Here is a 27,182-nt window from a genome sequence, read left to right as displayed (position 1 = left end):
TACTTTCTGGGAGGCCCCCTAGACATGGAGGAGGTCTCCCAAAAGGGGAGAAACCTTGAGTTCCTGGTGTGCAACGGGCATGCAGGAGGGCCAGGGGCAAAAGGTCCAGCCATGGGAGGTCTGCTTCCTGACAGAACTTGGCTAAGTTTCCCTTGAGGGTGCAATTCATTCACTCTACTTTTCCTGAGCTTTGAGGCTGGTGTCCGCAGGTCCATTATCACTGTGGATTGTGGCCAGCAGGCCAAACCGGGGGGGGGGGGTAATTTCTTCTTTGAACTCCTGGTGAGGGTCACTGTGGATAAAGCAGGGAGCTATATCTACCTCCTTATTAGCTGCTATCTTGGCTGCTTTGTCTGCTAGACAATTTCCTCATGCTATAGGGTTGTCTCCCTTCTGGCATCCACACTGTTTTAAGAGTGACCTGTGGATTCTCACAGAGGAGCCCCTGGTATTGTGCTAACCGAGAATTGGAGGAGCACGAGAGATGAGACAGCATGGGGAACCCTGACATTTAATTCTTCTCCCAGGGTGAGTTTATCTGCCCCCTTAATGAGCAGAACTGTGGCCGCTTGTGCCCTAAGGCATGGTGGCCATCCTGCTACTGGGTCCAGCCATGCTACTGGGTCCAGCCTCTTTGACAGGTATGCTACTGGCCATTGCCAAGGGTCAACTGTCGGTGTGAGCCCCGAAGGTGACCTTTTCCTTCTCATGCGCAAAGAGAATAAAAGGCTTTTTTATAATTGGCAGGCCAAGTTTTGGTGCCTGCCCCAAGGCAGCCTTTATCTCTAGGAAGGCAGCTTCAGCCTCCTCTGTCCAGACAGAGTGTTCTCGATCCAGCCCCAACAAGAGATTATAGAGGGGTCTTTCTATTGGTGAGAATCTGGGAATCCAGATATGGCAGAATCCCACAGCCCCCAGGAATTCTCCTAGCCCCCTCTTAGTTTAGGGCTGGGGTAGGGAGGTGATGACCTTCTTTTACTCCAGCTATACTGCTCTCTTTCCATAAGAACCAATACCCTGAGTCCGACAAGAGCTGTAAGAAGGTCCTTGTGCCCTCTGTACAATTCTCTCAGGTATTGCTGGCAAAAAGGTGGTCATCCACATACTAAAGAAGGATGCAGCATGAGGCCTCCCTTGGAAAGCCAGAAAGGTCTTTGGCCAGTGCCTCTCCAAAGATGGCAGGCAAGTTTTTTAAACCCTTGTGGGAGGCACATTCAAGTCAGTTGCATCTGACACCCTGTGTCTGGTTCGGTCCATTTGAAGGCAAACAAGGGTTGGCTTGGGGGAGTCAAGAGGAGGCAGAAGAAGGCATTCTTTGAGTCTAGGCAGGTAATACATCTGGCAGAGCCTGGGATCTGGCTGAGGAGGGTGTCAAATGGGGTGTAAGCCTCGCATAGCCTCTCATAATAATCCCCGAGTGATTCCTTTGTGCTGTGCATATTCATGGCCTTCTTAGCCCCTACTAGGATCCCCCAGAGGAGAGCCTCTTGGTACCGGCGGCTGTGGACCAGCATCTGGAGGGCACTTACACCTGGCTGAGGGTCCAATATGGCCTCTGATCCAAGGGAGAGAGGATATGCTGAGTCTGGAGGGAGTGGGGAGACCGAAGGTGGTGGAGTATTGGGAACCAGGAGGTTCATATGGGGGGGTGCAAGATTGGTTCTTCCTCTGGATCACCAGCGAGAATTTGTGGAAGTCAGGACTTCCTGTTGACCTTCCTGGGGCCATTTTGTCGAGGTGACTAAGACCCTAGCCTGTCCCTGTTTGTTGCAGGTAAATCACACCCAAGGGGGAAGTGTTTGGGCAATATCTAGCCAGGAGTCCATATATGGGAACTGATCAGGGTAACTTGTATCTCTGGAGAAAACATGCCAGATGCAGCAGACTATCGGGACATCTAAAGTTCCCTCTGAGGGACATCTTACACCAAAAATGCGCCATTCTAACACACATAGGGTCCTTAACTTGCCAGCAGTTATCTTAATTCCATAGTCTCCTGAAAACCCCTTCTTTGCTCTGTCCGGACTCTGTAACGTTCCCATGAGACGGAGTCACAAAGACAGACAGAGGGGTAGGGATGCCCCCTCTAATGAGAAGACCAGTCACATGTACATCTGGCCATGTTCCAAAGGAACTTAGGTGATGCTTAGCCATAGCAGTCTCAGATTTGTGACTTACAATCGGAAACTATTCTGATGCTGCCATAGACTGTATGCCGTTCACCACAGAATCACAGACGGGCCCACTCAGACTGGAAGACTCAGACTCCATGGGGTTTTGGGGACCTTAAGAGTGCCCGCCTAAGAGCCACAGACTTGAACTTGGCAGGCAAGCCAGACCAAGTTGCACATTCACACTCACACACCAGAGGTTATTACATTCCCTCCCTCAGAATTTCTACCTGTGAGACCACTGAGGTCTCTGAGTAGTGATAAGGTCCCCTTCCACCACTATGGGTGGATCAGACTGAATTGGGGCCCTGTAACTGTGAGACCTCTGAAGTCTCTGGGGAGTGATCAGGTCCCCCTTCCACCACTATGGGTGGGCTGGACAGGACAGAATTGGGACCCCAAGCCTTACCAGGATCCAACATTTGATGCAGGTTCTCACCTGCCAAGTCTCCTGAGTCTGGTGAGAAAGGCAGAGCAGGGCTGGCCTGAAGCAACTGAGTGGGAGACTGCTGAAATTTCAGCAGGGCATGCATTCTCCATTGGGATTCCTCATTCCATCACTGCCTTGCCATTTTCACAAACAGGTGGCAACAATGGGCCAGTGCGGTTGGATTTCCTCGTCAGGGAACCAAATGTTATGGAAACTGGTCTGCTATTCCTATATTATGCTTTTTAATAGCTGCAGATTCTGAAATGATATTCCATTGATAGGGAAAAATCTGTTATAAGTGGCTGAAAGGACTGATAGGGGAATTCTAGTCCCTGCCCAAAGACTCCCCTTCCGGGTTTTTCTTCCCACCCCGCTTGCCAGGCTTGAACCTGAAAGGGCAGACCTACGCCAGCGGACTCTATCTTGTTCTGTGTCCTCCACCTTGAGTGACTAAGTCCCTGACATGCCCCCTTTCCGGGAAAATCGCAGAAACCTCAGACCACGCCTCCTCCCCTTGAGTAACCTCCCGCTCACCCATTCAAACTTCCCGATCAAAACACGCCCAGCAACCTTTGTAACAGGACTCCGACCCTTCCCCAGCCAATCAGCTGAGGCCACGACCCTTCCCCAGCCAATCGGCTGAGGCCACGACCCTTCCCCAGCCAATTGGCTGAGGCCACAGCCATTACCTCACCAACTGCCCCTAGACCCCTATAAAACCTTTGTGCTTTTGAAACTCTCTCTCTCCGGTATCTCACCGCTGTGTCAGTGCAGGTAGGGGATTGAGCTTGAGCTAGCTCGAATAAAGGCTCTTTTGCTTTTGCATCAGACTCGGCTCCCTGGTGGTCTTAGGGGATCACGAATTCTGGGCATAACAAACAGAGTATAAATTGTCCCTGCTGCTTATGCTCAGGACTCAGACCTCTGGAGAATGATCTCCTCTGAGCCCACTGGTGTAAAATAAACCTCCTGCCTTCCAAGGTCTCCGAGTACTGCTTGGTTCTTCTGCTGGGTGATCCAGACCATAATATAGGAATACCATGAACAACTGTATGCTGATAAACTCAACAATTTAGAAGAAATAGAGCAATTCCTCAAAAACTGTCAAAACTCATAAAACATTATGATGAGGTTTTGAGGTAAGGGTGGGGTCCAGAGCCAATGGCCAAGAAAGAATTCTTGAGACATCTTTGGTACAAAAATGATTTTATTAAAGCAGGGGAAGGACCCATGGGCAGGAAGAGCTGCCCAGGACTCTGTGGAGAGACTGCATATATTTGCGAGTTGGGGGAGGTAAAGCCCAGGGGAAGCTTCCAATGAGATTTTCATATGCTGAGGAAGACTCACAGGATACTGGAGACCTAGCTATTGCCAAGCTAAGGTTGTTTTTCCCTCTAGGAAAGCATTAACATTAAGACAGTAAAGAGTTCCTGGAGAAATGTTTTACTTTGTCTGCCTCAAATAGTTGTCAATTGGCTGCAGGTTATAAGGAAATTTAATTTTATCTGCTATTTCCTTCTTGCCTTTGTTCCCCACATCACTATGGAGGGGAGGGTCTATAGGAAACAGAGTCTATAGGTTTCTGGAGATTAGCCTATTGAGAGGTTTGCCTTTTTCTGGTAATTTACTAAGATATTTTAAAATGATGGAAACTCATGTCCTGGAAGACTGTGATCTCTATCAGTTAACCATTTGTTTTCTTCCCTTTCCTTTCTTCTTGGGCAGCCAGGAGTGCTGGAGGAATATCACACATATTCCACCTTGGGGTGGGGGTTGTTTGCAGCCTATCAGCTTGTCTTATGCTCCATTATCAGATTAGATATTTGAATAGCACAAAACTACTAAGGAAATTAAATTTTAATTAAAAAATCTTCCAAAAAGAAAGACCCAGGACCAGATGATTTAATTGGAAAATTCTATGAATCATAGAATCTTCTTTAAATAAGAAGTAACACCAATCTACACAATCTCTTTCAAAAGTTAAGAGGAGGAAAAACTTCCCAACTCATTGGAGGAGGCCAATATTAATCTGTTACCTAAACCAGATGAAGACAATACCAAAAAGCCACATTATCAAATCTCTTATGAATACAGGCACAAAAACTGTTAGTGAAATATGACCAAATTAAATCCAACACCGTATAAAAACAAACTATATATCATGGTCAAGTGGGAGCTTCTCCAGGTATTCAGTGTTGCAACATTCCAAATTCAATTAATGTTATCTGAATAAGCTAAAGAAGAAAATAACATGATTATGTGAAAGAACACACAAGACTCCTGACAAAATCCAACACAAATTCATGGTACAAACTTTCAGAAAGTTAGGATAGGGGTGAATTTCCTAAACTTGATAAAGAACATCTACAAAAAAAAGCCTACGGCTAAGACAGAGTGTTTACCACTAAGACTGAAAACAAAGAAATTATTCTTAGTCTCTCCACTCTTAAAAAACAAACAAACAGTAAACTAGCCCCTAAAACAAGTAAGATAAGAAAACTAAATAAAAGCAAATTAATGGGAAAGGAAAAAATAGAACTGCCCTGACTCAATGATAACGTTGTCTATATAGAAAATACAAAGAAATTTACAAAATGCACACACACTTGCGCACGCATACACACACACACACACACACACACACACACCAAACAAAAACTAAAAAAAATGAGTTTAAATCAGGTCTGAGGATACAAAAGCTGCACGCAGCGTGGCGCCTATGTCTGCACCTCCTGGTCACAAGCCTGCGGACACCCCTGGCAGGTCTTGGGGGTTCAGCCACGCAGTCGTCTGGCTCCTCCTCCTTCCGCACAAGGCAGGGCAGAACCAAGGGAGCGCGTGGGGTTCCTGTCCCTCTTTCTGACAGTCAGTTGGTCCCTTTGGCTGAAATTGCCCTGGTGGTGACCTCAAACACGACTGGTCTAGCCCAGAGTCTGGGAAACTAAGTGACAGCGTGAACTGCCACACCTTGCGTGGTCTCTGCTGCAAGGACCATCCTCTGCATCAGAAGTGACCACGCTCAGCTAGCCTGCTGGGGAAGGTTCACTTAGGAGGAAAGGCACTTCTTTCATCCACACTTGTGCAAATGACTCAGAGCTTACTCACCTGGCATTTTGCTATAGCAAAATGATAGGCAGGGAACGAAAACTAAGATGTCTGAAGGCAGTAAAACCTAAATAAAACATAAATATCATCATCCAAGAAAGATCTATTGGAGAAAGCAGAGGATGAAAAAGAAAATGAAACAGTGTTTTATTCAATGTATTTCATCAGTCTTTGTGAAATTTAATTTAAAAAAATATGGCTACTTTTTCTTCAAAGAACTGTGCTTTTCAGTGGCAGTTACATCAAACCAACCAGACCCTAGGTGTTAACTCTTTGCTATGATTGATTATACTTGGGGACATGTTATTGAAGATACTCATGCTAGGAATGAGAAGGAAAAATACCTATCAAGTTTTGTGGAATATTTTTGCATCTCACTAGCATTCATTGCTCTTTTACTTTTGGCAAATATGCCCATTATGACCTATTTTATGACATATTTTTAGGCATTAAGTTTACTAAATACAACATCTGCCTATTTACTGAAATTGTTTCCTTTAATCATGGCTTTTTGTATCATCCAGGTTTCTTGATAAAATGTATAAATTACTTTCTGATTTTCTCTAAAACCACCAAACTTCCATTTAAGAATCAAAAGTTATTTTATTTCTTCACAGTAATTTTCATTTGGATTTCAGTCCTTGCTTATGTTTTGGGAGATCCAACTATCCACCAAAATGTGAAGGCACAGAATGTTTATTCTTATCAATGTCCTTTCTACTTGAGTATTCAGAGTTACTGTCTGTCATTTCCCACGGCTGATTTTATTTATAGCTTTAATAACATCTTGGTCAGAAGTTACTACCTTAGTACAGGCTATTAGGATATCTTTCTATAGGAATGAGAGTCTCCTATATTTTTCTTTTCATCCATCTAGTTATATAGTGAGCTTTAAAAAAGTACTCCTGACTGAGCTCATTACCTGTTTTCTTGGTAGCTGGTTACCATTTGTCCTACTTCAAATTGTCCTTTTACTTAAAATACATATAAGCCAGAGTATATAGAAATGAACATTCCCTGTATTCTATCAATAGTTTTCTCACTGCTATTGTTTATTGGTTTAATTGCCACAAGCATAATATAAGAGACATCACATTATCTGTGGATTAATGTGTCAACTGGAAATGATGCCTAATTTCACTCACAATTTATAATCTGGAGCAAATTTAAAAGCTTATACCATTAATAATTTGTTACATGCGAATTATATCTCAAAAAGGCTGGACAATTTTGTTAGTATGCTGTCATGTTGAAACTAATTAAAACTTATAACTACAATAAGAATCATCATTTACAAACAGGTAGGCACGATGGCTCAGGACAAATAAAAAACTGAATTGAAGCCTCTCCTTCTAGTTTTCATAAGTTCTCACTATGTGTCTTTTGGAACTATGCTATTATTTATTAAACTGTATTTTTTTTAAAACAAAACAATTCCAAGTCTTTATACCTTATGAGGAACACTGTATATTACAAATATTAATTTGTTACTAACACAAACATGAAATGAGTTAATATTTTGGTCATATTAATGTTTCTGTTACAAAAACAAACAACAAACAAAAAAATCTCGATGCAAACTACTATGTAAATCTGAGATTTACTGCCAACTTTAAAATATGACCTGAAATAGACATTTTTTATCAAATTAAGAAAAGTAAATTGCATTCTGTAAACTAGAAACAGTGGAGACCAAAAGTAAAATCACATTACCATTTAAAATCACTCCAGAAAAATGAAACACTTGCATGTGCACTTAAAACATATACATGATCCATATAATGAATATTATAACATATTGATGAAAAAAAAAACTAAAGAAAACTCAAACAAATGGAGAGACCTACCATAGTCATGGATTGAAAGATTAAACTAGAGAATATGTCAACACTTTCCAAATTGCTTAATAGGTTTGATGCAGTGGTTATCAAAATCCCAAGAAGGTTTTTTTTGTAGATGAGCCTATTGAAAAATTTATATGGAAATTTGGGGTGCCTGGGTGGCTCAGTCAGTTAAGCTAAGTTGAGACTTTTGATTGACTCTTAATTCTCAATCAGCTCAGACTGACTTAGCTAAGTCAGTAAGTTGACACTCTTGATTTTGGCTCAGGTCATGATCTCACCATTCCTGGGTTCGGGCCTTACATGAAGCTCTGCACACTGTCTCAAGCAGAGAATCTCAAGCCTGAGATTGTCTCTCTCTTGAGATTCTCTCTCTCTCCTCTCTCAGCCCCTTTCTTTCTCTCTCCCTCTCTCAAAATAAATAAATAAACTTTAAAAATTTATATGGAAATTCAGAGGCCCAAAGTTAGCTAAAACGATTTTGATTGAGAATAAAGTGGTACCATTACAGTCCTGGGCATTTATCCCTGAGTAATGAAGACTATGTTCACACAGAAATCTGTGCATGAATGTTTATAGTGGCTTTATCTGAAATAGCCAAAATCTGGGAAGGACCCAAATGTCCTTCAGTGGGTGAATGGCTACACAGAATATGGTGCGTCCATGCCATGGAATACTACTCACTGCTAAAAAGGAATGAACTATTTACATATGCAACCCTATTCATGAATTGCCAGAGAATTATGCTAAGTGAAAAAAAGCCAATATTAAAAGGTTACACACAGGATTATTCCATTCTTAAGACCACAAAAATAATATATGTGAGAAAGATTGTTGGTTGCCAGGTTGAAGAGTGCTAAGAGTGGGAATGAAGTGGATCTGGTTGTAAAAAAAGGGGGGGTAACATGAGGGATCCTTGTGATGGAAATGTTTTGTAGCTTGCCTATATCAATGTCAATATCCTGGTTGTCATTACACTATAGTTTTGTAAGATATTACCACTGGGGGAAATTGGGTAAATGTTAACTGGGTTCTCTCTGTATTATTTTCTCTCAACTGTATGTGATTCAACAATGATCTCAAAAAAAAAACTTAATTGAAAAAGTTACCATATAATAAAATATGGTACAACTGTTAAAAATGACAGCAATCCCCCCAAAAGAATAAAATGGGAAGAATTATTCTACCCAATATTAAGACCTATTATTTATCTACACTAATCAAGACAGTGTGGTGTTGGCTGAGGGATAGACATGTACATAAGTGTACTAGGGTTGAGAATCCAGAAATAGACCCACACAAATATGCTGAATTAAATTTTGACAAGGGTGCAAAACTAATTCAATGGAGGAAGGATAACCTTTCAACAAATGGTATAAGAGTAATTAGACTTCATTAGGTCCAAAAAATGAATCTTGACTTAAACTTCACACACTATATAAAAGTTAATTCAAAATAAATTACAGAAATCCATGGGGGAGGGGAAGGGGAAAAAAAAGAGGTTAGAGTGGGAGAGAGCCAAAGCATAAGAGACTCAAAAACTGAGAACAAACTGAGGGTTGATGGGGAGTGGGAGGGAGGGGAGGGTAGGTGATGGGCATTGAAGAGGGCATCTTTTGGGATGAGCACTGGGTGTTGTATGGAAACCAATTTGACAATAAATTTCATATATTAAAAAAACAAAAAAAAAACAAAAACAAAATAAATTACAGACATACAAGTAAAACATAAGACAATAACAAAAAATTTAAATACATAGAAAATTCTTTGATATTTAGGGCTAGGAAACAAGTTCTTAGGCTTGAAACCAAAAGCATGATCCACAAAAGGAAAAACTGATAAGTTGAACCTCATCAAAATTAAACACTTTTGTTCTGTGAAAAAAGACAAGCTACAGACTGGGAGAAAAATTTGCAAACTATGTATTTGACAAAGGATTAGTATTTTGACCACATAAAGAATTCTCACAAGACCAAACAATACCAAGTACTGGTGAAAGTGTGGGAAATCTGGAGCACTCATACTCATGCATATTTAATGAAAGTGTAAAATGACATTGCCACTCTGCAATACAGTTTGGCAGTTTCTTAAAAAACTAAATATACAGTAACTTTAAGTCCTAGATATTTTACTCGGGCATTTATCCCTTATAAATAAACATTAATATTTGCACAAAAATCGGTATACAAATGCTCATAACAGCATTGTTTCTAATAGCCAAAAACTAGAAACAGCCCAGATGTCCTTCAACAAGTGAATGGTTAAACAACCTGCAATACATCCATTGCACAAGGTACTAATCAGCAATAAAAGGAACAAACTCTTGATACACTCAACAACTTGAATGAAACTTCAGAGAATTACACTGGGGAAAAAGTAAATAAAACCAAAGAGTTATATGCTGTATGATTTCATTGTTGAAATGAGAGAATTTTAGAAATGTAGAATGCGCTCTTCCCGTAAGCGGCCTGAGGTGATCTCTGAAAATGGTTCGCTATTCACTTGACCCGGAAAACCCGACAAAATCATGCAAATCAAGAGGTTCAAATCTTCGTGTTCACTTTAAGAACACACGGGAAACTGCCCAGGCCATCAAGGGTATGCATATCCGAAAAGCCACCAAGTATCTGAAAGATGTCACTTTGCAGAAGCAATGTGTGCCATTCCGACGCTACAATGGTGGAGTTGGTAGGTGTGCCCAGGCCAAACAGTGGGGCTGGACACAGGGTCGGTGGCCCAAAAAGAGTGCCGAATTTTTACTGCACATGCTTAAAAATGCAGAGAGTAATGCTGAACTTAAGGGTTTAGATGTAGATTCTCTGGTCATTGAGCACATCCAGGTGAACAAAGCCCCCAAAATGCGGCGTAGAATTTACAGGGCTCATGGTCGGATTAACCCATACATGAGCTCTCCCTGCCACATTGAGATGATCCTTACTGAAAAAGAGCAGATTGTTCCTAAACCAGAAGAGGAGGTTGCACAGAAGAAAAAGATATCCCAGAAGAAACTGAAGAAACAAAAACTTATGGCCCGGGAGTAAATTCTGCATGAAATACATGCAAATAAAAGTAAAAACAGAAAAAAAAAAAAAAAAAAAAGAAATGTAGAATGCATTAGTGGTTGCCAGATTAGGGGAGTCAGGGACGGTAGGGTGGGAAAATGTGTGTCATTATAAAAAGACTGTATGTGTGATCCTTGTGATGAAAAAACACTTCAGTGTTTCCTGAACTATGGTTCAGTATGGTGAACCATACTGGTTTTACTATGGTGCTGGATACCCAAACCCAAACATGTGGTAAAACTGTATAACACTAAGTATACACCCACACCCACTCCCACCCACAAATACGACTGGGAAATCTGAATAAGATCAGTGGACTGCATCCATGCCAATATCTTAATAGTGATATACTATAGTTTTGCAAAATCTCATCTGCATTATTTCTTTTTTCTCTTTTTTTAGTTTATTTTTTGAGAGAGTGAGAGAGCAAGTTGAAGAGGGGGGCAGAGAGACAGAGAGAGAAAGAGAGAGAAAGAGAGGGAGATAGAGGCTCTGCACTGCCAGCATGGGGCCCAATGCAGGGCTTGAACCCAAGAATCATGAGATCATGACCTGAGCCAAAATCAAGAGTCAGACACTTAACTGAGTGGGCCACCCAGGTGCCCCATATCTGTGTTATTTCTTACAACTACATGTGAATCTACAATTATCACAATAAAACTTTAAAATTAGAAATAGAAAGGCAGGTTTTGAAGGCAAAACAGAACCAAATTCATGTAGAGGTGGTGAATTGGAATCAAAAAGAGGATACTAGTAAGAAGGAAGGATTCTTGTAAAGCACAGTACATTTTCTCAGGACTTTGCATTTAAACAGACTTAGGTTGATAACTGGCTTCATCACTGGCAGGGTGAATGAATGATTCAGCCTCTCTGATCCTCCATTACCTCATGCATAAATGTGAATAATATTACTCCTTCTGCGAGGCTGCTCCTAAATATCTGGATTACACGTTCTTCTCTGTGTTCCAAGTTTCCTTAGCTCACTCCTGCTATGATTCTTATCACATTTGCCTTTTAATTATTTTCACTGTGGTCATCTGCTTATTAGACTATAGTTGCTCAAGCACTGTTGTCCTGCAAGAATCATCCCTGTGTCTCCATAGTCTGCCTCACCCAGCACCTGGACCCTGGTACTCAGCAAAGGAGTAATGATGACACATGCTGCTTACTCAAACACTCTATTATTATATGATCTTGCTCATAATATAATATATTGACTATAATATAATATATTGAAGATAAGTGAACATAGAAAATCTCTGCTTACATTTATTTTCATAAGAACAGGGCTGGGGGGCAGTGCTGGTGGTGGTGGTTTGTATCCCCATATCTTGTTCAGAATATTCTGGTACCATTGTATTCTCCACTTTTTCCCTTTCATAAACCTAAATACAAAAGAACTGATTAACAGAGTCGGGTTTCAATAAATATTTGTTGGTTGAATACAACACTGCCATGAGGTACTTTAGTTTTTCAGCCAGTTACTGTAGCTGTCATTCTTATGTATGCAAGCTTACACTAGCATAATCAAGAACATGACCTCAGTGATCAGTGGCCTTGGATGAGTCACAGTGAGCTCTTTCACATTCTCTCCCTGCCTTTCTCCTGATGTTTTGGCCAGAACTTATTCTGTGTTTTTCTCATAGGCTTCCTTCCCCCTGTGTCTTTTCTTTGTACTTACACAGCTTTTCTGTTTGTATGTCTATCTACCCCAAGTAATTGTGATATCCCAGATATCAAAGGCTATAATCCATTCTTCTTTCATTTCCCACTTCCAGGATATCCTTGAAACACAGTGGGCATTGCTGTTTGCTAACTGCATTAATTCATTTATCTTTGTAATGACACTGACAGAAGATACACTCCCTTTGTTCTGTAAAATTTAATGTAGATATTATATGTGTAGGTACCAGGTGGTAAATAGGCTATTGTATTGAGTGGTTAATATGTTACATGTGTATAACTTGGACTTATTTCCTTTACCACCTCACACTAAGAAAATCAGTTTTCAGTACCCAGAATGGCTTAAGGCTGCATATATCAGGCTTTAGAACCACTTTCACTCATAAGCAATCCACAAAATTTTTCTGCTCAAACTGTGCTTCCTTTCAGCAATGCATAGTGTCATTGCAAACTGACTTCCCAGCTCAACCATAGAATTATTAAAGTCAGTGACCACACTGCATCACTCATGCGTACTTCTGACATCTAATTAAGTGGAAAGCTCATTGTAGGTACTTAAATAGCACCTCTTGACTCACTTATTTGGGCTATTTGTCTTTAAAAATTGACCCCGTGGGGATTCTCTTTCCAGTAACAGTGGTATGAAGAGTTTGGGCAATTCACTTTTCACAGAACACAAGTAAAAACCTGGACAAAAATATTGAAAAACAACTATTTTATGACACTGACAAACAATAGAAACCCTGAAAAGTTTTTCTTTATGAAAAACTCCTGCTATGTTGGGAAGAAGAAAAGTTTGTGGCCTTTCTACCTGGGGGTGTACCCATCTCCACTCTCCAGCTCAGACAGTAAAAATGAACTCCTTTACTGTGTGGAGGTGGTGGACTTAATCTGGTAATGTTGACAGACCAATTAGGGACTTTGTACGGAGAGTTTGGAAGTGAGGAGTCATAAAAGGGTTGAGATATTATATTCTCCACTGCTCATGGTCTGACTGCTAAACTATGCATGCATGGGGAAGACACAGGGAGTCAGGCAAAAGTTGGAAGTGTGGGATTACTTATGATGGATGTTGATGGATGTTGCTGTACCTTTGAATGCATTCCTCAACCCACATGCACCTTGGGTGGCAGAAAGAGGTGGCCTTACTGGCTTGAGTAAAGTTGCAAGATTTAGCAAATAAAAACAGAAAATGCTCAGTTACATTTGAATTTTAAATATACTAAAAATAGTATTCATCATTTACCTGAAATTCAAAAGGCATCTTGTAGTTTATCTGGCAACCTTAGAATTGAGGTGTCTGAACAAAAACTCTACCCAAATCATTGTCTGAATACAAAGCAACTATACAAGTGAAAGGAAGACTGCCAGGGTTCCCAGCAAAAGAAAAAAAGGGGGGGGGGGAGGAAAGGGAAAAATGCTGAGCAGAGATACTATTGCCTACACACCATGTGGGAGACAGTTTTAGCAGCTGAGTCTAATTGAGATCACAATAATTATCAACTAATAATTTAAAAAAAGATGAAGTTAGCAACATTAAGAAAAAACAAAACAAAATTAAAATCACTACAATGTGTCATCTATAAAGTTCATCTTTCAATCCCAATTTACTACATAGGGGGAAAAATGGAAAGCATAACCCATTCTCAAGAAAATAAATGAGTCAGTAGAATCTGCACCTATGTGAAACTAGATATTAATTTAGCAGATAGACTTTAATGCAACTATTATAGATAAGTCAAAAGAATTTAAGAAATAAATATTTAAAAGTTAAAGGAAAAATAGAGTGGATTTAGGTCAAAAGTAGGGAATATTAGCCAAGAAATAAGAACTCTGAAAGGAAAAAAAAATGGAAATTCTAGAGCTGAATAGTGTAACAACCAAAATATAGAAAAAAAATCACTAAATTTACTCAAGAGCATAACTGAGATAGCAAAAGAAACAATTTGGAAAACATGAAGACAGAACAACAGAAATTATTCAATCTAAAGAACAGATATAGGAGTTAAGATGGAAGAGAAGTAGGGGGACCCTGGGCTTTCCTTGTTCCTCAATCACAGCTGTATTGAGGTTAGATCACTTGGAACACCCAGGAAATCAATCTGAGGACTGACAGAAGGATCTCTATGGTTAGAGGGAGACCGCATGGTTGGTACAAGGTGCATGGAAGTGAATTGAAGGAGAGAAAAATGGCAGGGCCAAGGGGGGGACAGAACCCTTTCCATGGGGAGACAAAGGGAGAGAAAGTGAGAGGGGTTGACAGAGTGCAGCAATGGGATCACACAAGAGGAAACCTCTCAGTACCATGGACTGGGGAGCAAGAGGTACTGAGTGTTGCAGGGTTTTTTGTTTTTTGTTTTTTTGTTTTTTTGTTTTTTTTTTTGTTTTTTTTTTGTTTTTTTTTTTTTTTTTTGCAAACAGCATATGGAGCTCAAACTGAGATTTTGGAAGTGTGCAACTTTCTCCAGAGCAGAGCTGTGACATGCACTCTTGGGGTAAAAGATGGTGTTGACCCAGACTGCTTGTCATGGTGTAGAGATCTCCTGGGTCACACTACCCTTCCTGGAGTACATTTGGAAGAGGGTATATTGACTCTCCAAGGACAAAAAGCCCCGCCAACACCAGAAAAAAGTATTTCATTGGCAGGGGACAGAGGTGCAAGCAGAGAGCAGATAACCTGCTTGCTGCTTTTTGCGGTGCTACATCATAGCTACTGTGCACTGTGCAGATGTGGAACTGTTTTTATGGGAAAAAGGACATCAGACACAGCAGAGAGAGGCTCTACTCTGGAGGAGGATGGCGAGTCTGTATGGCACTAGGTCCTTTAAGATTTCAAATTTTGAATCCCAGCTGCATGCTAAAAGAAAAAATGCAGAAGAGCTGTGGCACAGGGTGTACTGACAAAACAGATGAACATATGGGAAAGCGGGGGAGAGGAGAGGAAAACAAACCACCAGAAACTCTTAAGGACAGAGAACAAACTAAAGGTTGATGGAAGGAGGTGGGTGGGAGATGGGCTAGATTGATGATGGTTATTAAGGAAGACATTTGTTGTGATCAGCACTGGGTGTTGTATGTAAATGATGAATCACTGAATTCTACTCCTAAAACCAATAGTGCACTGTATGTTTAGCACCAACTAAAGTTTAAATAAATTAAAGAAAGAAAGAAAGAAAGAAAGAAAGAGCAGAGATAAGAGTGAATGTATGTGAATGAAGCTTCAGAGGTTTGTGCATCAAGCATCCCAATTTATGTGTAATTGTAATAAAAGAAGGACGGGAGAAAAAGAAGGGGCAAAGTTTTTGAAAAAAAGGCAAAAAATTATAAATTATGGTAAAAGGATTAACTTACAGATGAAAGAAACTAAATAAACTCCAAGCAGGAGAAACATAAAGAGAAGTACAACTTGAAAACTAAAGACAAATGGAAATTTTGAAAGCAACAATATAAAAAATAGAACATCAGAGAAAACAAAACATAAAAAATCCCCATGAAGGAACCAAACCCAGAATAATCAAGGAACAGAAAAAGATGAGTGTGGATAGATTGTGCTAAATGAGGGGAGAAGGTGTAGAGGTAGGCAGAAGGCAGATAGATAGTGTAGGGGTTTACAGGCCATGCAAAGGAGAGTGGATTTCATTCAAATTAAAATGCAAAGTCCCATTTTAATTTAATAGGTCCTGACATAATTTGTTCAACATGCTTAAAAATCATGATAGCTAGCTTGTGGACAATATATTTTAGGAGGATGAGAGTTGAATAAAGAAGGAAAACTAAGATATTACAGTAATTAAGGCAAGAGACGATGAGTGACATTGGATATTAACATGGTAGCAATAGATCGGGCAGTTTTACTCAGGATATACTTTCAAGATACAATCAAGAGAACTTGCTGATGGACACTCGGGGAAAAAATACAACAAACCCAAGAGTTCAAACAGGGAAGTCACATAGGTTAGACAAGTCTGGGTTTCAAAAAAGAGAATGGTCCTCAGATATAAATTTGGATGGGTTCCATGTTTTGATCCTTTACTACAATCCATCTATTTTTGACCAATTTTCTGATTCCTCAGGTACATGCTCTGTGTATGTTTTCTAGGGTCTTTAGCTGTAATCAGTGGAAGAGATAGGCAGTAGTGGGTTCACTCCATGGTGGCCAGAAGCAGAACTTCCTCAATGAATTTTATGGACGATAAATTCAGTTGTAAGTTACATCAAGTTAGTGGTCTGAATCCATAGTCGGATTCTTCGTTCTATGTGAAGTTATACTAAAATGGTTAATGGATTATTTTAAATTAGTGTGTCCTAAAACATAAGGAGGATTTCCCTGAAGGTCAAAATTTATGAGCAATGACTGAAACATGGAAAAAAGATTTAATCTGAATGAGTAGCTAAACCACACCTAAAACCAGTCATAGGGCAGAAGGGCTTTCAGAGGTAGTCAGGTGGCACATTGTCCCTGCAGTGGGATCCAGAGGTTTCTCCACACAGTGGTAAAGACAGGCATATTGTTGCTCCTGCCCTTAGTTGAGATACTTCAAATTCCAGTCCTTGTGCCTGGATGCCTCCTTGTGGGATTATATAAAGAGCATTCTCACACTGGCTGCATAAGAATTAGAGCATGTGCATGTACGTTGGCTTATAGTTGTATATCTATACTTTTCATGATGCATAATGGATTATATTGACTCACTGGTATCTGTAGATTCCTCAGATGGGCACTCAGCCCCATTCATAATATTCTTCTCATGGACAGTTTGGCAAGGAGTCATTATCCTTTCTGATTTAATCTTCAGATCTATCTTCTCTTCATTTTCTAATAATGATTATTATTTTCATTCTAAAAGCAATTATAAAACATGTAAGTTAACTTGGGCTGGAAAGCCCCCTTGTGACCTCATCAGAGAAGCTAGGAACTAAAATGTCTAGCTATTTACCTATGCATGCATGATATCATGGCTCCAACCATATATCCACCCCCCCCCAAATATGCTTTGAGATCCTACAGAGGCTGAGAACTAAACTACAGTCCACGTCCCATTAAAAAGCTTCAGCATCATCCTATGATGCAGGTCAAAGGACCTTTTCCCCAAATTTGAAATTCCAATCTTCTATGTCTCTTCTAAGCCCAATGGACTCGTTTGAGTGTGTGTGTGTGTGTGTGTGTGTGTGTGTATGTGACATACTTATCTTTAACTTATAAACAAAAGATCTCAGATGGAACCAGGCTTTTTTCCACATCTTTTCAGATGATAAATCACTGGGGTTCCTCCCACTTACCAGAAGCAAATAACTATAAAGGACCTAGAACCAAATGACCTAATAGGCACATATCCACACGAGTAGTGCTGTTGAACTCAAATGCATCCTGGAGCAGGAAGTGCAACGTCTAAAGCTGTTAAAAAAATACAATTTGGGAATCATATTTTTTTTCAGTGTGTAAGTTAAGTCTTTCACTGTATTATACAACCATCTCCCCATCTATTTGCTCATTTGATTTACACTAGGTAAATTCCCAGCCTGCTTTATCTGAAGAGAGAATATGTCTGCTTTTCCCCCCATAAGTTGCTAGGAATATGGCTGTACCTTCTTTTAGATGAAGTTAGTTTAATGTAGAGTTTACCCTAAATAAATGTACATAAGACACTAAACATAATACAAATGTCAACATAAGCCTTGGTGGACATCCACATGCAAAAAGAAAAAAAATCTAGACACAGGCTTTACACCTTTCACAAGAATTAACTCTAAATAGATCACCAATTTAAATGAAAAATGAAAATCTATGAAACTCTTAGAAGACAACATAGGAGAAAATTTAGGTAACCTATTTTAGGCAAATTTAGGCAATGATGTTTTAAAAACAATACCAAAAGCATGATCCATGAAAGAAAAAAAATTGATAAATTGGACTTCACTGAAAATTAAAAACTTCTTCTCTGTGAAAGACACTATTCAGAGAATGAAATGACAAGCCACAGACTGGGAGAAAATATTTATTTTAAAAATGTGATAAAAGACTGTTATCTGAAATATGGAAACAACACTTAAACCTCAGCAATGGCAAAATAAACAATCCAATTTAAAAATGGGCAAAAGGTCTAAGTAGACACCTCACCAAAGGGAATGTACACATGGCAAATAAGCCTGTGAAGTGGTGCTCAATATCATGTGTCACTAGGGAATTGCAATTAAGAAACAATGAGATACTACTGCACACCTTATTAGAATGGTGAAACTCTGAAACACTGAATGTATCAAAGCTGGTTGAAAATGGGCAAATGAACTCTCATCCATTGCTAGTGGCAATGCAAAATGGTTAAAGCCACTTTGGAAGACAGTTTGGCAGTTTCATACAAAATTAAACATACTCTTGCCATACAATCCAGAAATTGTGCTCCTCTGTATTTACCCAAATGAGCTGAAAATTTTGCCTACACAAAAACATGCCCATTAATATTTATCTTGTGGTAGCCATAATTTCAAAAACTTGAAGGCAACCAAGATGTCCTTCATTAGGTGAATAAATAAATAAACTGTGGTACATTCATACAATGATATATTATTCTGTGATAAACAGAAATGAGCCATCAAGACACACAAATACATAGTCGAACTATAAGTGCATATTGCTATGTAAAAGACACTAATCTGAAGAGATTATATACCATATTAATCCAACTATATGACATTCTCGAAAGGCAAACTTATGGAGACTATGGCAAAATCAGTGGTTGCCAGGGTTTCAGGAAGAAAGAGGGCAGGATGAATAGGAGGACCCCAGTGGATTTTTAGGGCAGTGAAACTGTTCTGTATGATACTTTAATGGTGGATATGTGTCATTATATACTTGTCAAAACTCAGAGTGTACAACTCAGAGTGAAACTAAATGTAAACTGTACACCTTAGCTAATAAGGTATCAATATTGGTTCATCAATTGTAACATATGTGCCACACTAATGCAAGATGCTACTAATCGGGGAAACTGGATGTGGGGGAGGGGAGATATGGAACCATCTGTATTTCCCACTTATTTTTTTTCCTATAAACCTAAAACCACTGAATGAAATACAGTCTATTTTTTTAAAAGCCTTGTGATAAATGGTAGGTAGTAATTTCAAAAGATAAATGGTGCCTCCCTGTCTTTCATGATCTGGCTTCTGCCTACATTTCTGCCTCATTGCCTCATCCTCTGTCTCCCACTTCAGTACTTTATGCTACAGTAACTGTGTTGCTCTGGGCTGAAAGGTGTGCTCCTGAGTACCCACCTGTGCAAATATCTGTGCATGCACAGGACCCTTGGGACAAGCACCTTTATTGAGTGACGATTCCATGTCTGTGGGTGGCCTCCCACCATACATTTAGTGTCTTAGTTTCCACTCCTTTGTTTCTTTTATGCTTGGGTCAGATGGATGAAGCTTCAGTTTCCCTAGTAACCAATTTTTTTGTTATCTCAACCTCTGGTCACAGAAAGAGAGCAACATGGAGAGAAGTGCTTTCTCATCTATCCTGGACCTTCAGCTGGGCTGATGCCTGAGGCTGAGTGATCCAGTGAGGACGGACAGAAGAATGTTGTCAAGACAACATAATCCCCTACCCCCTCCCAGCACATAGGCCCTTCTCTCTCCCTCTCCCTGCCTTCTAGGATCTCACCTGAGAATGGGAAAGTGTTTGGCTATATGTATGGTAGAGGATGCAAGGAGAGAAGCGTGATCTTGGGATGTCCTCAGAAGGGACTACAACCCAAAGAAAGCATCCTGTAAAGCACTGAAGTCCCAGGAGGTTATGAAGGCTATGAAAGCAGACTAGCTGTAATGTGTTTCTGTGATTTTCTCCAGAAGTACAGGATGCCACACCATTTTCTGAAGCCAAGCTCTATGGCTCATGCCCTGGAAAATGGGTCTGTGCTATTAAAGGAGAATAGAGCCTGGCATCACTTGTGGGGGGCAATGACAGACTTGAGAAGGACCTGCTCACTTCAGTGACAGATCTCATGAGTTACTCTACTCTGTGGGTCTGTCTGGCCTGATCTTCCTTCTGTGCTCTGCTTTGGAGGTCCATTTATTGGATGTGAAACATTGCATTAGTTAAGGGAGAGGGCAAGGCAAGGATGCCCCAATCTCCTCTAATATGGATTGATTGGAAGGTGGACAGAAGAGAAGCTAGTGGGGATGGTGAGCTGAGATCACAGATTCACTAGTGCTCCTCAGACCACAAGGTAATGTTGGTTAATTTATTCTGTCTGGTTGATGCGATCTTTATCATGAGTGCCCATGCTCTGGACTTGACACTAAGAGGAAAACAACAACAACAACAACAACAACAACAAAACCAAAAAAAAACCCCACTGAATTTATGTCTAGTCTTACATATGTAGATAGATGCTATTGTCAACAACAACAAAAAATCTTGCAATGCAACGATTTAGTCAGAAGCAAGGAAAAGCTTTATTGCCATGCAGTTTGCAAACTGGGGAGAGGCAGGCTTCAGTTACAAATGGACAGTATGCTCCAAAGGGGAAGGTTACATAGGCAAAAAAACCACACAAGTTCTGTGCCCTTTATCAAGTTTGGTCAGACTCAGGTCCCAAATTGCAAACTTTGGGAGCAGAGTGACAAGCAGGGTACAATTCACTATTTCCTGTAGTAGTTCAGGATGTAACAGCTGCTGAAGAGCATGGCGGGATGTGTTGCAGGGGTCTTTTGGGAATTTTGCTGAATTTCGTGCAGGCTTGTCACCTCAGGTTGTGCTGATTTTGCTCCTCATGGTCATTTGTCTGGGTTAAAATTTTAGCTTCTCTTCCATCTTGCTTTCTAATTATCGGGGTCTTTTGTTCTCACTATAATATGAATGGTTCATTTGAGTAAATATGCATTTTTTTTTTTGGTGAAAATGCTCAGATTCCACCCTGCCTCCCTACTTCTTTCCAAGATGGGGAAGGGGTATGTATGGTTTTTTAAGTCTCCTGGGTGATGTGGGAAGGGGGAGGGGTCTATGAAATTCTTATGCTGCTCACAGTATCCTCTGAGGAGAGGATAACTTTTGTCTCCAAGATCCAGTTGGTGATGCTGACCTGCACCACCCATGTGTGTGGTGGGTGATACTTGCACTTTTGTCTTTCTCCTCTTGATTGGGAGCTGGTGCTCCCTGGTTGACTCAGCTTCAGCTCACCTCTGTTGGCATCTGTAGACCTCTCTGAATCTGGTTATCATCCTCCACCCCACCCTTGGGCAGAGCTGTGCACTACACAACCTCAGCTGCAGAGTCATCTAAGCCCCTATCCAGGTTAAGTCTCCTTCAGGGTAGAACCCCTGGCTCTAGACTCAGCCAATTTCCACATTTCACCTTCAGGGAATGAAGTTCCCTGGTATCTCACCTATAGCACAGCAGGAACCAAAAAAGCCAAATTCCTAAACTCCAGTCATTCTCCTGCCCACTTTGTAGATGATGGGATGATCCAAAAGAAATGAGAAATGTGATGATTCTGGAAAAAGGAATGATCATTGCAAAAGCTTACTGTTTGAGAAAGGGGAAGGATATGGGATTCAAATGAAGGTCCTGACCTCAAATGGGATCTGGTCACCTACTCCAGAGGGGCAGCAAAGAATACAAATATACAAGAATACAGATCCAGGGTTGGAAAGTGGTGAGATTACTGGTCTTTTCTCAATGAATTATCATTGGATATCATGAGGAGAGTGGGTGATGGTCCTTGTGGAAGGCTACTGTAGGAAGAAGAGAGAGAGAAAAAAGAAGTGTGGAGGGTGCAAAGAGTGTGTCCATTTGGTGGTATTTCCAGGAGAGTAGAGAGGAAGGAGAAAGTAGCATAAGAGGTGTGTTTGAGGTAGAGTTTATAGCCCTGGGTAAGCTGTGTGAGGAGGGGCTTAATGAAAGGTTAGAAAGGCTGTCAGTACAGAGGAATTAGAGAGGGGGAACTCTCTATGACCAGGGCATGGTGTTGAGGGTGATGAGAGAGACGAATGAGGAATGATAGAAATGGACATCATGGAGGAGCATGGGTTTCAGGATACCCAGGTCATGTCTGTGGCACTGGGATGCTTGGGTTGGGGAGAAAGAGAATGTCCTTGAGGATGGAGAGGGCCAGGGGTAGCCGGGTCATCTTCCTGAGCAGTGAGGTGGTTGGGAGGAAGCAGAGGAGGGAGAGCTGAGAGGAGGACAGCAAGAGTGCTATGGGATTCGAATGTGTGTTCACAGGCTGGGGTGGGCAGGAGATCTGTACAGGTGCAGCACGTGGGGCAATAGGGGCGGCTGGGCAGTCAAGTGACAGGACCTGGATATCACCGGTCCAGGTTCTTGGACATGTCTGGAAACCTCCAACGGACCGGGCAAAGGGGACTAGCACAGACCTCACCCAGCTCCCACTAGCTGGCCCAGAACCCACCAATCAGAATTTACCCACGTCCCCAAGGTTTGCATTTTTTTCCTAGGCACCTGGACATCCTGCTGCTGTTTGAGTTTTTTTCCTGGCTCCTGGAACAGGATTAGGGAAGGCTGACATGGCCGGGATGGTTCTTCAGGGACAATTGGCCTGTACCCTTCCATCTCTAGTCCTTATGGTCATCTCCCTTTGACTTCTTCTGCCAGTAGCGTCAGGGAGACTTTGGCCAGTAGTAGTGTATTCCCTGGTTCTAAATATGAATGTAGGGGCCCATTTACCAACAGCTATTGGAATTAGGAACAGCCATTCTGTAGCTGAACTAACCTGAGTTCGCTCCTTGGTGAGTCAGCAACTGCACCAGGTTGAGTTGTTGCACGAAGAAAACTTATTTGCAGCAAATAAGGAAATCATGAGAAATGGCTTTTGAGGCTGTGACTCCCTGAGAGAGGGTGAATGGGTTCCTTATGCTTAAGGTTAGTATGAATATTTAGATGGAAAAGACTTGTCATTGCATGTAGAGGCAGGCATAAGTTTGCACATGCCACTTAAGGAAACGTGCCTAGATCTACATTGTATGTTACATAGATGAGGCTGAGGGTCTTCTTTGGGTGGAGATTTTAGTGTAAAATGAGGTAAAGGTAATGGCAGGTCATTCCAGAGGTCACTCCATTGTCCATCTGCACAGGTGTGAGTATCTGTGTGGGGAGAGGGAGTGGCAGCAGGTTAGCTCAGAAGGTCTTGTCAGGGCAGTTGCCATCACCGGAGGGGTGGTTTCAGGTTTCATTTAAGAGGTAAGTTGGTAAACCAGAAAGAAAAGTTTAATGAAAAGGTAAGACAAAGGTTAGTAAGTACAAGCAGGAGGGCAGTGTCAGTCAGATCTTGGGGTCTAGCTGGTGACAATTGGACAGTAAGTGTGTATGAGGGGAAGTCTGATATGATTGTATTGGTCTTTGTCTTCCTTAGTCCAGCTAATACTCTTTCTTTGGCATGCTCATATGTCTGAAAAAAAACCCCACATATTTTCTTAAAAAAACATGTTTCCTTTTAGCAGCACTGTGCACAAATTGTCTGAATTAATTTATACTAACAGCTTCTTACTATAAAGATGTTGTTTGATTGGGCATGCAGTTCTTCACTATTTTTTTCTTTCTGTAGCGTTCTGGTGCAAGTCCTTGAGGCACTGCTCAAGAGAATTTCCCTTCTAGTTCCAGCTCTACCAGCCTTACTCATTTTACTCTCTGACTCACTTTGTTTCTCTGGGACTGCTGCTTCCTCAATTTTAAGAAGAGTCAGGCTTAGTTCATGGGTGGCATAGTGAGGGGGATCCAGGGAAGGGTTTGGTTAAAGAAGTTGTGTTCTCAGTACAGTAACTCCTTTTTTTCTCTTATTTATCACAATTTTTGTGTATAAGAAAGGAGTTTCTTTCACTTTAAAAAAAGTTTGAAATCAATGGTCTATGGGATCAGTGTTCAGTCTCCCAAGGATGAGAAGAAAGTTGAAGAGAAATGGAATTATAAAAATGAATAGACTCAGCCATTCTTAGGAGTACCATAAACAAAACATCTACAACTCTATAAGCAGATGGTGTGGGAGAATGCCTGCTCAAATGTAGGGTGTCTGCAACAATTGCAATGTCAAAGGCTGCAATCTGATTACTCACTGAGAGGGGACTTGGGGCTAAAGGTGTCACCTTACCAACCATTAAAATCATTTTTAGAGATAATATTTCAAGTTAGTAATCAACCACAGCCTCATGATGACAATCTAGGGAAGTAACAATTATGTAATAATAATAGCTGGTATAGCAACAATAATTAGATGATAGCACATATAGAAAGTCTCTTCAGTGTTTGTCTCTACCACACTTTCATAAGAACATTAACAGCAAAGAGGCAGGAGCCAAGATGGAGGAAAAGCATGGAAGTTTTTTTTTGTTTTTTTTTTGTTTTTTTTTTTTTTTTTTGCATCTCTCATCCATGAAATACAGCCAGATCAACACTAAACCATCCTGCACACCTAGAAAACTGATTTAATGATTAACGCAACAATCTGCACAACCTGCACCACAGAACTCAGCAGGTACGTGACACAGAGAGGTGAACTGGGGAAGAGAGAAGCTGCGGAGGTCAGGGAGCTGTTTCTGCTTGCAGAGAGGATGGAGATGGGAGGAGAATACAGGAAAAGCACCCCCTCAAAAGCAGCTGGAGAGAAAGTGGAAAAGTGGAATCAGTCACAGGGACTGAACTAAAAAGGGGGAAAGGAGAAAGGAAAGGGCTTAAATTCCATTAAGACTATAAACAGGGTGAGTGCAGAGTCTGAAACTCTGCAGCTCAGTGACCTGGTGGTGCTCTGGTGGGAAAGACAAATCCCCAGGAGCAGAGTGGGGTCTGGGAGGTCCTCGGGCCAAAAAAGGAAAAGCAGTTACACTGCTGGAAGGACATTTGGTACAGGCTGTGCTGCCACCTGGTCCCAGCAGACCCCAGAGAACAACCACATTTGCTGGTGCTGGAACAAGGTCATTAGGGGTGAAGGCTGGTGCCAGATGTGTATCTTGATTTCCCATAATCCATGAAACACTGCTGCCACACGATTGTGTAAACTTTTTCTAGGGTGGGCTGGCACCCAGCTGTGGTCTCTGGGAATTGGCAGCAGCATGGTCCTGTGAACATTCCTGGGTGTGACCGGCACCCAGCCATTGCTCTGTGAGACCTTCCCCCAGAGGATCTGAGTGGGTCAAAGCCACAAGTCCCTTAGAAGTGAGGGGTCAGGAAACATAGCCTCATCTGAGATAAAACTTAGGAGGGAGGTGCTGGCTGGCAACCTCATGACTTGGTCACAGACAGTGTAGAAGTGGGGAGGAGATGGAAGTGGGAGACAAAGGATGGGTGCACAATTGCCAGTAGAAGAGAGCACAGAGTGTGATACTAGAGACTGGGTAGGTGGGTGACACCATTTTCACCCATCCCGCGCATGCACATTAATACCTACGAGCTCCACAACAATCCACCCCACTAAGCTAAGCAGCGCCATCTAATAGAGACTGGAGCCATTACACTAAGCCCCGCCAAACTGGGCCAACCTCACTCTTCAGGATGACCACAAATCTCTCTGCCTGCTTAGTTTATGAACTATAAAGTGCTTCATAGTTTGACTTCTAGGGGAAACCGATGTAATTTCAATCATATTTCAGTCTGTTTGCTGGCCATCTATTCAATTTTTTTCTTTCTTTTTTTTCCTTTTCTTTTTCTTGAATACAGAAAAAGAAAAAAATATTTTTATTTTCAATTTTTATTAAAAATATTTTCTTTATTTTTTCTACCATATTTTTTACTTTTTTGTAAATTTTTCATATTCTATTTTACTTCCATCATTTCATTTTTTTCTATTTCACTGTATTCATTTTCTCAAATTTTCAAACATTTTCCTTTTTTTCTTGATTTTCTTTTTATTTCTTCCCCCCCTCCCTTTTTTCCTCGAATCTGTCAAGCTCCTTTCAATAACCAGACCAAAGATACCTAGGATCTAGCATCATTTATTTGATTTTGTGTGTCTGTGGGTGTTTTTTAATGTTTTACCTTACTAATTCCTTTTCTTCCTTTAATATGATGAAACAAAGGAATTCACCCCAAAAGAAAGAGCAGGAAGAAATGACAGCCAGGCACATAATCAACACAGATATAAGCGAGATGTCTGAACCAGAATTTAGAATCATGATAATAAGAATACTAGCTGGGTTGAAAATAGATTAGAATCCCTTTCTGTGGAGAGAAAAGAAATAAAAGCTAGTCAGGATGCAATAAAAAATTCTACAAATGAGCTGCAATATCGAATGGATGCCACAGCAGCAAAGATGGATGAGGCAGAGCAGTGAATCAGTGGTATAGAGGACAAACTTATGGAGAATAATGAAGCAGAAAAAAAGAGGGAGACTAAAGCAAAAGAGCACGATTTAAGAATTAGAGAACTCAGTGACTCATTAAAAAGGAACAACATCAGAATCAGGAGTCCCAGAAGATGAAGAGGGAGAAAAAGGGGTAGAAGGGTTAATTAAGCAAATCATAGTGGAAAACTTTCCTAACTTGGGCAAGACACAGACATCAAAATCCAGGAAGCACAGAGGACTCCCATAAGATTCAACAAAAACTGATCATCAACAAGGCATATCATAGTCAAATTCACAAAATACTCAGGCAAGGAGAGAATCATGAAAGCAGCAAGGGAAAAAAAATCCTTAACCTCCAAGGGAAGACAGATCAAGTTTGCAGCAGGCCTGTTCACAGAAACTTGGCAGGCCAGAAAGAAGTGGCAGGATATATTCAATGTGCTGAATCAGAAAAATATGCAGGCAAGAATTCTTTATCCAGCAAGGCTGTGATTCAAAATAGAAGGAGAAATTAAGTTTCCCAAAGAAAAAAAAAATTAAAGGAGTTTGTGACCACTAAACCAGCCCTGCAAGAAATTTTAAGGGGGACTCTCTGAGGGGAGAAAGG

The 27,182-nt window shown here is 40.9% G+C and overlaps 1 protein-coding gene and 1 pseudogene across 1 annotated transcript; both read left to right on the top strand.

Moving 5' to 3' along the window:
- The first annotated feature begins 5,901 nt into the window (after nucleotides 1-5,901).
- Nucleotides 5,902-6,969, top strand: LOC109259205 (probable G-protein coupled receptor 160; annotated as a pseudogene).
- A 3,031-nt stretch (nucleotides 6,970-10,000) lies between these two features.
- On the top strand, nucleotides 10,001-10,623 carry LOC109259226 (60S ribosomal protein L17-like). The gene has a single exon (XM_053891572.1). It carries the CDS (start codon nucleotides 10,034-10,036, stop codon nucleotides 10,586-10,588), a length of 555 nt encoding a protein of 184 aa, XP_053747547.1. The 5' UTR covers nucleotides 10,001-10,033; the 3' UTR covers nucleotides 10,589-10,623.
- Nucleotides 10,624-27,182: the final 16,559 nt, after the last annotated feature.

Source organism: Panthera pardus, unplaced genomic scaffold (assembly GCF_024362965.1).
Source record: "Panthera pardus isolate Hobbes unplaced genomic scaffold, ASM2436296v1 HiC_scaffold_27, whole genome shotgun sequence".
Lineage (NCBI taxonomy): Eukaryota > Metazoa > Chordata > Mammalia > Carnivora > Felidae > Panthera > Panthera pardus.
The sequence above is the reverse complement of the archived record's forward strand: the minus strand, read 5'-3'. Positions and strand labels throughout refer to the sequence as shown.

What these genes read in the sequence shown, in the direction of transcription:
- LOC109259226 (XM_053891572.1), top strand. Translation starts at nt 10,034, where the DNA reads ATGGTTCGCTATTCACTTGACCCGGAAAACCCGACAAAATCATGCAAA.